General features: G+C 35.0%; 1 protein-coding gene across 1 annotated transcript in view; it reads left to right on the top strand.

The window, feature by feature from the left end:
* LOC126888088 (alpha-tocopherol transfer protein-like) overlaps positions 1-8,120 on the top strand; it is a 104,191-nt gene extending 96,071 nt beyond the window's left edge. Inside the window, exon 7 of the mRNA XM_050656110.1 lies at positions 7,851-8,120. Coding sequence (XP_050512067.1) covers positions 7,851-7,999 — 149 coding nt within the window. The 3' untranslated portion in view covers positions 8,000-8,120. The remainder of the gene's footprint in view (positions 1-7,850) is intronic.
* The last annotated feature ends 4,298 nt before the right edge of the window (positions 8,121-12,418 follow it).

The raw sequence follows: 12,418 nt of genomic DNA on the forward strand, positions 1-12,418 counted from the left end.
TGTATTAACTCTGTACGATTTTTTTTTCAAAAAGTTATAGCCTTGAACATTTGACCTCTTGGGATAAACAAATTATAATATCTAAGCAACAAGTTCACAAATCGGGCACTACAAATTTTTTTTATGTTTAGTATTGGAAGATCTTCATTTTAAAGCCTTAAAAAATATATAAAAATTATTTTTACAATAAATAACCCAATTGCAAAAAACGGCCATTTTGGACTTTTCGCAGGCTGTTTTGCAGTAACGTATTAACGAAATTAAACTTGCAATAGCTCAAATTGTAGGTTTTTTAATTTGCTACAATTTTATATTTAAAACTTTTTCTCTAAAATGAATATCCTAAGCTGCAAAATTAAAAATCTTTAAAAATTGCAAATTTAACAAATGAAAATCGTCATAAATAAAAAACCGCACAAAATTTTTGGTTACATTTTAGTATAAGTTATTCCTGGCATCGTCCTTTACAACACCTGATAGGTTTCAAAAATTCCTGAATTATATCCTGAAATCGACCTATTTTTCACCCACAGCTTGGACTATTAGCCTATGTAGCCATATGTACAAATTCTTTATAAGAATCATAGCAACGATTGAATAAAAAACTGCACGTGTACCGTAACAAAACGCAAGCAGGATTTCGATCAAAGTTTGGGACCAACGACCATCTGCAAACGATCAAAAAACTCATTAAAAATACCTCTGTTATTAGTGTTTATACAGGGTAGCGAGAAAGAATGGAAACACGGTAATTTCTCGGAAACCGCTTGAACGCTTGTTATAAATTTTGGTGGGTAAGAGTTCTAATAGGACCGATTTTTTAGTGGTAACTACACTGTTGTCAAATCTTCCGTTTTTCTGGAAATCTAATGCACTTTCTTAATTTAAATGGAATACCCTGTTTATTTTTTGCGTTTTGAAGTCCTTAAGAAATACTGATTGTGTTTTATGTTATGTTTCCTATACCTAGATGCCATAATTTCGGAGGTATTGCTACATTTATTAAAAAAAAAAAGAAGGATACTGGATATGAGAATCAAGTGTATAGAAAACCAACACACACCAACAGATATCTCAATTACAAATCAAATCACAACATCAACGTTAAAAAGGGAATCATTAAATCTTTATATGATAGAGCCAAAATTACTTGTTTTAACAAAAATTCATTTTTAGAAGAAAAACAATTGTTAACATCTGTTTTATTAAAAAATGATTATCCCTTATCGTTTATAAATAAGGAATTATCAAGATTGGATCGAATGGAACAGAACAACTTAGAACGGGATCCTACAACATTCACAAGAAATAATATGAGGGAAATATCAATACCATATATAAAAGGACTATCCGAGAAACTTAAAAAAATAGGAAATAAATTAAACATTTCAACAACATTCAAAACAACAAACACATTGAGATCTATTCTATCTAAAACTAAACTTAACAATGAACAAGAAAGAAAAAAGAATTGCATTTTTAAAATACCTTGTGAATGCGAACAATTTAATTTGAGTGAAACATCAAGACCATTAAACGTTAGAATAAGTGAACATCAGTCTTATATTAAAAATAGAGAATTTGATAGATCTCAAATATGTCAACACGCATGGGATAATGAAAATAGAGTTCAGTGGAGAGATTCAAGTATAGTCCTGAAAGAATCAGATAGTAAATAAAGAAAAATCAAAGAAGCGGCTCTAATTATGCTAAATGAAACCAATTGTGTCGCAAATTCCTCGGTAGAATGCAGTAGGATGTGGTTACCCATACTGAAAGAGAAAGTAAATAGAAATAAAATGCCATGATTAGTAAGTCAATAATATATCGAGTTACTACAAATTTTATATTTTAGTATTGCTTATTGTATATCTATGTATTATTAATATTATTTATAATTTAAACATATTAAAGTCAGAATTTGGTATTAGTTTTTGAAAGTAAATTAAATGTAAGGCCAAATACTTACGATGTCGGGATAGTATCACGAGGTTTTTTCCTGGTTTTCCCTCGTGGTTTACTATGGAATCTCTAACGCGAGAATTTTACTGTCATCGTTGCATTTGGTTGTCTTTTTAAAGACACATCACATGCTATGATTTTTTTGTGACGGATATTCTTGAGTTGGGATTGATTTCATGTAATCGAATGAACTATCTTTTAGTAAAGTCGTCCCAGGAGCGCAGCTCATAAATATTGGCGATATCATTTTAAAGTCTTCTACATTAAAATGTATAATATACGTCTGAATTGCCAATATAAATGAGTCAGATTAAATAGATTATTACAAGATTTTTTTTTACTTAGCAAAAACATTTTTGTTTAATTTAGTAGTTTTTTGTATTTTGAAAACGAAACCCGATTTGGGCTTCGAAACGTTAATAAAATTATTTTTTCAATTTAATTGTGGCTTATTTCCCATCTAAATAGTTAATCATAAAAATGCCACAAGGAAATAGCTTCACAACAACAAAAAAAAAATTTAACAAATTATAAAAAATTATTTTTTTGGACCAGGTAGATATTATTTTAGGTTCTTTGGGTTATTGGAAACAAAAAAGGTCTTTTGTAATTTTCCTCAAAAGTTAATCGTTTCCGAGCTATAAACAATTTAAAACAGAAAATAATCGAAAATTGACGATTTTCTGGGTTCAAAAACATAAGTAAAAATAGTTATTTATGAAGCAGTTCGTGAAGTATGCTTCGCGATTTATAGAGCACGCAGGGCCGTCTTAACCATACACGGCGCCGAGGTGCAAGATTCATCTTGGCGCCCCCTTTTGTCAGAAGATTATATAGAATTAAAACTAATTATGTATGATTTCTTTATTTTTATATATTAAAAAACGTGGTTTCAGTAATAAAAAAAGATCAATCTTATAACACTATACCATACTTTTTAAAGTACATAGGTATATCCAAATCAACTTTTCTAGCTCTTAAGTTGCCAAAAGATTTTATTGCTTCGGTGTTCGGTATTTTTATTTGATTTTCTATACTTATTAAAGCCAGGTGTGTTAATCTGTCTTGGTCCATTGTTGAGCGCAGGTAGTTTTTGATCAATATAATTTAAGTTTAGAAAATGACCTTTCTCCTTCAGAAAGAAGTCCTTTACTGGAAGCTGGAAGTGTTAAATATATCCTTAGACTTGTAGAAAGATTTGGGATTTTTTTCAGTTTTAAATTGTTTATAACTCGGAAACGATTAACTTCTGAGGAAAATTACAAAAGACCTTTTTTGTTCCCAATGATCCAAAGAACCTAAAATAATGTCTACCTGGGCCGAAAAAATTGATTTTTATAATTGTTAATTTATTTTTTTTAATAAATATAGCAATAACTCCGAAATTATGGCATTTAGGTATAGGGAACATAACATGAAAAATAATCAGTATTTCTTAAGTACTTCAAAACGCAAAAAATATACAGGGTGTTTCATTTAAAATAAGAAAGTTCATTAGATTTCCAGAAAAATGGAAGATTTGACAACAATGTAATTACCACTATAATATCGGCCGCATTAGGACACCCCTATTCGCCAAAATTTATAAAAATGGTTCGAGCGGTTTCCGAGAAATCACCGTGTTTCCATACTTTCTCGCTACCCTGTATGTAGATTTTCACAAATTGTTTGACTAGGTAGACCTAGATGTAGTTGAAGCATTAAATGAAAGTTACATTGACAGCCGTTATTCACGACTAGTATACAGTTTTAATAGAAATGCTACAAATGTAACAAAATTGAACGAAAACAGTTAGGACTGGATCCCGCGTATGAAAAAAAAGTTGATTAATAGCAAGCTGAAAATTTGTTAATAGCTTAATGGTGTCTAGTTAAACAAACTTTGATAATACGTGGGAACAATGGAACAGGGGAAGTTTTAATTGTGGAACAGGTTAAAAATTTGGAACGGTCAGACCACGAAAACGTCACATGTATTTTGTCCGACAGAACTTCCAATTGATTTGTTACCTGTTCATTAAACTCTCATGCAAAAATCAGACTGATATTTATCACCTGTCATAATTCCTGTCATTTGACATATTCTACGTATTCCTCTCATTATAATTCCAATTTGGTGATAAATAACAGCCTGATTTTTGCATGAGAGTTTAATGATAGGGTAACAAATCAATTGGAAGTTCTATCGGACAAAATACATGTGACGTTTTCGTGGTCTGACCGTTCCAAATTTTTAACCTGTTCCACAATTAAAATTTTCCCTGTTCCAGTGTTCCTATATATCAAAGTTTGTCCGACTAGACACCCTTAAGCTATTAACAAATTTTCAGGTTGCTATTAATCAACTTTTTTTTCATACTCGGGATTCAGACCTAAATAGTGACGAAATAAAAATTTAAAGGGATGTTTTTTTGTAACTTTTTATAACTTTCCTAGAACGTGATTTTAAAACCTTTGATTGGGATCATAAACGAATAAGTGGCAACAGGGAAAGACTGCACCACCTAAGTTATGCTGACAATATAGTCTTTGCAGGTGATGACCTACGCGAAATCAATACCATGTTAGAATAACTGACGTGAGGAATCAAGAAGAATAGCACATGGATGGGGAACTACTCTTAAAAACCTATATAAAGACAGCAACATACCGATTAATCTGAAGCGGAAAGTCATCGATCAGTGTATTCAGCTTGTAACAACCTAGGGTGCGAAACACTGTCCCTAACAGAAAACAATCCTTAGCTGTATTCGTAGTCGAAAGGTCGTCCATGATAGTTGGGTCAGTGGGTAGACCCATTGTTCTTAAATCTGACCAAATATTGTTTCTTCATCGCATTCGTGCACGTCCTAAGGGCATCTCCCTATGGGGATTTCCTCCCAGATTAACTTGGCAAGGAGGTTATTAGGGAGTCTATGGACATGGCCAGCCCATCTTAGACATTGAGATTTAATTTCTTGGACTACGTCGCTTGCCCTATATATCTCAACATTTGTTCTCTTCGGTATTGGTTGCTATTAGGGTCGTGATAAGGTCCAAAGATTCTTCTGAGGATTTTTCTCTCAAAACATCTAAGTTTTCTTTTCATTACTGATGTGATGCAAGGGAAAATGTGAATTATTAAAAATCAACTTTAATTACATTTTATATTCTGACAGAATATAACCTAACAAAACTTATCCGTTGACAATCGACATAATTCTTTTCTTCTTCTTTTATAATATACTACAATTACTTTGATCAGAGTCCACGTCTCACACCACCCATACATGAGCACCGGTCGAATCACTGTTTTATATATTCTGATCTTTGATGCTCGTGTTAGGCTCTTAGATTTAATAGTATTATGGAGGTTATACATATATCTGTTTGCTGCCTAAATTCTCCCTTCAATCTCTTCCGTCATATCGTTATCTGCAGTGATTTTTGCTCCTAAATATTTAAAACTTTCCACTCTTTCAAAGTTATATGGGTCTATCGCAGTGGTTCCCAACCTTTTATGTCTGGCGACCCACCTTCTGATGTTTTTTCATATTTGTGACCCATCCCTCACCCATGATGATACGCTATTCTGTACTCTGCACGTCACTCAGCTACTGTAAGAGCCACACTGCGATCCACCTAAAATCTGTCCGCGACCCACTAGTGGGTCGCAACCGACCGGTTGGGAACCACTGGCTATCGTAACATTTTGCCCTATTATCTCGTCTCTTTTGTCTGTTGATGCACATGTATTTGGTTTTCTCTTCATTTACCCTTAAACCAGTTGTCTTTGCCTCTACATCCAATTTGCTGGATCCTTAGATATTAAATACGAGGTATTACAATTAAGAAATGAGACTGATTTTATTGCCGTGCTTGTGGCAAACCTGCGACCTTCAAATTCCTATCCCCTTCCCCGGCATCCTTTCCCCTTTCGATTGATATATTGACCATCGCTCGAGCTTGTTTAGTTCGCCTGCGGTGTCGTGTTGAGTAGACAAGTGTTAGTGGTGCTCGTCACGAAAATGGAGAAACGAAATCTAGAGCAACGCGTCGCGATAAAATTTTGCGCCAAATTGGGCGAAACAGCTTCGGAAACGTACGCTAAAATTGTAAAAGTGCATGGTGATAGTGCTCTTAGTCGTGCCCAGGTATTTTGATGGCATAAAGAGTTTCAGGAGGGGCGTGAAAGTGTGGAAGATGAGGGGCGGAGCGGGAGACCAATCGAGGTGCAGACTGATGCAAATGCGCAACGTGTGCGGGCCCTAATCCATAAAGATCGGCGTTTAACAGCCGTTAATCAAGTTTACTATCGCCAAGTACTCGAAAGATTGCGAAAACGAGTCAACAGGGTGCGCCCAGACATTGCTCACAACTGGATCCTTCATCACGACAACGCGCCGTGCCACACCGCCCTCAGCGTGTCCCAGTATTTGGCCTCTAAAGGGATCGCCGTGTTGCAACAGCCGCCTTATTCGCCCGATATGTCACCTTGTGACTTTTTTCTGTTCCCTAGAACAAAATCGGTGGTCAAAGGAACCCATTTTGAGTCGATTACGGACATCCAAGCGGCCGTGACGAGGGTACTCGCGGACATCCCAGTCGAAGCGTTCCAGAAATGTTACGAAGCGTGGAAAACGCGCTGGAATTGTTGTATAGCTGTCCGAGGGGACTACTTTGAAGGGGATGGAAGAGTTGTAGAATAATTTTGAAATATACGATTTTCATGGAATCAGTCTCATTACTTAATTGTCACACCTCGTATGTTATTCCTTGATTTAGAAATGATTGGTTTCCTGCAGATAAGAAATAACATAATTAATTAATGCTGATAAGTACTCATGAAAACTCCCAAACTTCTTAGACCAAAAGTTTTGAAGTTTGTCTGGTCCAGTTATAAGCTATTTGATAAATTCCTACGCAATAATTCAATATTTCTTAGCAGCCGTTTTCCCGTGGTGCAACTCTGTTATCTCGTATTTCGGTATTATTTACATCGTCGTGTTCTGATCTTAACGCCCATAAAATTGGTAATTGCTGTTGCTGCGCAGTAAATTTGCATAGCAAATACTTAAATACTCGTTTTCTTCTTCATTTTCTTCTCCTTCTTCCTTTACTTCTTCTTCGTCTTTATACAAAATTCTGCTTGTTCATTGTCGGATTGATACCTCTATGGTGGGTTGCCACTTCATCTTTTTAGTTTCTAGTAGTATTTTTGTTGTGGCTGTATCGGGTATTATTTCTGATGAATATGTCATTATTGGTCTTACACTGGCTTTATAAATTCTTGATTTCATCTCAGTGTTAATAGGTCGCTTTCGCCGTATAGTGTTATTAAGGCATCCTGCCAGTGTATTTGCTTTTTGTACTTGATTTCTCACGTCTTTGTATCCAGGTCACCGACATTGCAATTCAAGGTATTTTATTTCCATTACATGTTCAATACTGATGCCATCCATTTATATTTTACATTTCATTGTTTCTTTACTGATTACTATTGTTTTAGTTTTCTGAGATAAAATTGTCATATTGAATTCTTTTGCTCTTATGTTAAAACTATGGACTAATTATATTGGAAGTACAATCATTATACCTCCATCTTTAAAATGTAGTACTACCCAAGTACCGGTAATCAAATTTTCTGATTGTCCTTCGTCTAGTGTATATTAAATATTTGTTATATGGTAATTTAAGTTGCCACCATTCAGACAAATGCTAATGACATTCGAGAATACCTTTCTTTTTTGACGAAATGTACCTGAAGATGCTCTAGGAGCGAAAGTATACTTGGGCAAGGTTTAATAAAACACAGTGCTCGATATCTGCCTTTTTATTTCCGTAAAATTTGTAATAAAATGTTTTTCAGCACTTGATTCAAGTCTATAATATGATAAATTATTTTTCAGAACTATGGATAGCTAAATTTAAAGAATATACAGAGAGATTTGATAAAATGGAGGAGTTAAAAGTCAACGAAAAATTGCGACCAGAGAAGATGGAAAATAGCGAACTTCTTGGGTACCACGGAAACTTTAAAAAGATCGATGTTGATTAAATTAAATGTGTTAGTGTGTTAAATTAATGTGTTAATTGTTTTTAATGTTTGATTTTCAGAAAAAACTACGCATTGTTTTCATAAATTTATAATAAATCTTACTATGTATAAATAATACCTACTTTAGAACTTTTTTTACGTGTGTGAAGAGAGAAGAATAAGAAAAAAAAAATTTTGAAATACAAATTTTTTTAGAAAAATGTTCAAATTTTCATTTTAGCTTCATTTTTACATAATTAAATTATCGAATATAGATTTTACTGAATAAGAATATGAATTATTACTGGATATTATCTTTTCTGTCACTTAAAAAAATTTATGTGATTTCAATTTAAATGTGGAGAAGAACAAGAGAAGATTTACACACAATAATTGGTTTTATTATAAACTGGACAACTGGAAAATTACAACTGACCTTCAGGTACCCAATAATAACCCCTACTTAACCATTAAAAAATTTGTTATAGATTTCTAAGTATAAATTATTATGTTAAAACCAAGCCGATAATGAGCAAAATGTATATGGTACAAGTGAGAATATCCTACAGACAATTGTGAATAAGTTATAACCAAATAAACTTCCGTAGATCAACTAAGAATATGACAGGAATGGCATGACTGTAGATCTGTTTATTGAACTTGATCCACTCATACAAAGATACATAAACATATACAGATAAACACATATACATAAAAATACACACACATCAATCATATACAATGGCAGCACGATCCCACTGTAGCGTAATGAATTCCTCCTCTGCGAGTAGCCTATCTGCCTATCTGCCTCTCATCGAAGAAATCATAGAAGAGAGCCACTGCCCACTTGATGTATAATATCCATTGTTTGTCAGTCTAGTGGTCTTAAAAAGACGGTGACTTTGTTATATTAATTTATGCAATGAGGTGTGTTTGCACATAAGGTAAATTTCAACAGGTTAACACCAACTACAGAGCTGACATATGCGGCAATCTGCAGTATGACCTGGCCTCTTGAGACTAATCCAGGTCGTTTCCTGATGGGATTGTAACGAGTATAGCGATGGACTACCCAGCTAATTGAAATAATATTCGAAAATATTACCTCAACCAACCAAGATAGCCATCGTTACACCCTTAGCTTAGCTCAGTCACTCAGGTGTGTGTTCGTCTTGTCCTAACCTTAGATATGAACTCTGAAAATTCAGAATGGAAGCAAACGAAACAATAATTTTAACCAATCATATTTATTGTTCATAAAGATATAATAAAAATATAACTTAGTAAGTTGCATTAACAAATATATCCAAATTCTTGCCAAAAAGTAACAATTCTGGATTATACTTATGGCTTTTGGTATTCGGCTCGATGGTAACTTCTTGATGTCGAATGGTACTGCTGTTGTGGACTTCTCGTAGGCCTGGGCGGATCTTCGGCCCTAGGCCACTGCAGCTAAATATGTTGGATGCTGGAGTCTGGATGTCATGGTCCGCATTGTGTCAGCCTTAGTTCCATCACCGGTGTGGATGGCTTGAAGCTCCCGAAGGGAGAAAAGTGATTTTATCCAAAAACTATAAAATAGAGACACATATCAATAATCAAGAAGAAAAACCAACGTGTGCCATCTGCCGTTCTAATCGTCAGATTTAATCGTTCTAATCAACAAGAATAAATTAAATGAAATTTAGATGAGAATAGTTAAAATTATGATTACTAAACGTGCATACATGTAAATTAAAAAGATAATTATATTTGAAACTAAAATATCAGAACACATAGTCTGACATTGGAAGTTAGGTTGGATATAAAAAAAACATTAGAAAAACTGTTAGACGGAGAAATATAATTACAATATAATATTATTCTTACCCCAAGAGGAAGATTTGTTGAAATAAAAATGATTTAATTTTGGAATTACATGCCTTTTTAAGGATTAATTTTTCCCTTCCAGTTTATGTCAGGAAGTAGGGGTCAAGTCGATGAAGTGACACTGTCATTGAGAACGATAGTTAAAATGACAACCAGGTACTATGAAGTAGCGGCATGTTCCGTATTGAAAATACAGATATTTAGAGAGTATGAATATATGTCAAAAATGATTTATTTCGAATGCCACTTCTAAATATTTAAATTGTAAAAAATATGGTGAAAATGGATAAAAAAAACCTTCAAAATATCATGAAAATTCTTATAGAAAACGAAGTCCCGCCAGAATTTTATTAGAAATTTTTTTAGTTTCGATAAACAAAATTTAACATTAACTGAATTAGTGAGAAAAGGAGCCCAAATTTAAAGAGAGATGAGAGAAAAAGAATGAACAAGATTATATTCGATTCCTTTTTGTAAACTTTAAGATAAATTCATGTTGTTTTATAATCTAAATTTAACCCTCACGCACAAGTTGTAGTCCATGTGACTAACAACTTCAGTGAGAAACTGGGTTTATTTATTATGTACTAGGTTGCTACAAATAAACTCTATTTTTATTATTATTATTATCCAGATTTAGCCATACGGCTCACACTCCCTCTAAGGGGAAAATTGACTCATCCCAGATACCTACGGTATCAAAAGGATTGAGCTCTGGTGGGACTCTTTCCGTGTTATCGAGCCCTAGGTGACTTGGAATGCAGGTGTATCTCCCAGAAATTTTCGTACGCATCTGGCCGTCGCGAGTAGTACAGCTTTCTGCATGGTCTTATAAAGATGTTCATTCAGACCCAGCTTTTTTATGCTTTCGAGGAGGGTCTTCGGAATGACTCCAGTAGTAGAAATAATAATCGGTATCGTCTGGGTACTTTGCATTCTCCATTGTCTTCGTATTTGAATTTCTAGATCTCTGTATTTGGCGATCTTTTCAGTAAATTTACTACGTAGATTATTGTTGTTAGGTATCGCCACATCAATTAGTGTTGTTTGTCTTGTTAATTTATTAACTAGTACGAGATCTGGTCTATTATGTGCCACTGTTTGGTCTGTGAGCACAGTGCGGTCCCAGTATAGCTTGTAGTTGCCATCCTCAAGCATACTCTCAGGGACATATTGATAATACGGGAGATGGTCTGTTTGGAGAAGTCCCAGCTTGATAGCTATCTCTTGATGAAGGATTTTTCCCACTGCATCATGCCGTTCCTTGTATTCAGTTGCAGCAAATGCCTGGCAGCCCCCTGTAAGATGTTGGATGGTTTCTTGGGCTTGACATCCATATCGGCATCTGTCGTTTTGAACCTGAGGGTCTTTGATGATATATTTCAGGTAATTTCTGGTTGGTATAACCTGATCCTGAATGGCCAGTAATGACCCCTCCGTTTCAGGGAACATCTTTCCTGATGTCAACCAGTAGTTCGACGCTATATTGTCGACATAATCTTGGCTGACCTCATTGGGATGTCGCCCGTGCAGAGGTTTACCCATCCAGGCGCGCACTTTTTCGTCCTTAGTAAGGTGATTTATGCGCATTTCTGGTTCCCTCAGTTTGATCGGTGTTGTGTCATCTACTGCGCAGATAGCGCGATGTAGAGTAGATGTCTCAGCCTGCATCTGAAAATAAGTTCTTAAATTAGCAATTTGTTTATCTAATTGCTCACCTATATCCATAAGTCCTCTTCCTCCTAGATTCCGTGGTAATGTTGTTCTTTCTACTGCACTTTTAGGATGGTGTTTTTGTGCTTTTGTGAGGTGTGTTCGTACTTTTCGCTGTAGAGCTTCTATATCTGTTTTTGTCCACTTAACAATACCAAATGAGTAGCTAAGCGCGGAACATGCGTAGGTGTTTAGTGCCTTAAACAAATTTCTACTGTTAAGGTGTGAGCGAAGCAGCTGTTTTACCCTTCGTATAAACTCAGTAGTTATCTCTGTTTTCATTTGTTTATGGTCAATTTTCCGCGCCTGCTTTACCCCAAGATATTTATACATATCGTTTTCACCCATGGCCTCGATGTTCTGGCCATTTTGCATATCGAATCCTCCGGGCTGTACTTTTTCTCTAAATATATTTAAAATACGGCACTTGTCTAGTCCGAAGTGCATACTAATATCATTAGAAAAAGTTTCTACAGTTTTTAGCATCTCGTCGAGTTGGTTTCGAGTGGAAGCCATTAATTTCAAATCATCCATGTACAATAAATGATTAAGCTTCGCCACCACATTGTTGTTACTTTTAATGCTAAAACCTGCATCTGTGGAGTTCAATAGCTGAGATAGTGGGTTCATAGCTAGACAGAACCACAGAGGACTCAACGAATCTCCTTGAAACAGGCCCGGCTGTTATTATTATTATTATCCCGATTTAGCCATACGGCTCACACTCCCTCTAAGGGGAAAATTGACTCATCCCAGATACCTACGGTATCAAAAGGATTGAGCTCTGGTGGGACTCTTTCCGTGTTATCGAGCCCTAGGTGACTTGGAATGCAGGTGTATCTCCCAAAAATTTTCGTA

This window comes from Diabrotica virgifera, chromosome 7 (assembly GCF_917563875.1).
Source record: "Diabrotica virgifera virgifera chromosome 7, PGI_DIABVI_V3a".
Taxonomy (NCBI): domain Eukaryota; kingdom Metazoa; phylum Arthropoda; class Insecta; order Coleoptera; family Chrysomelidae; genus Diabrotica; species Diabrotica virgifera.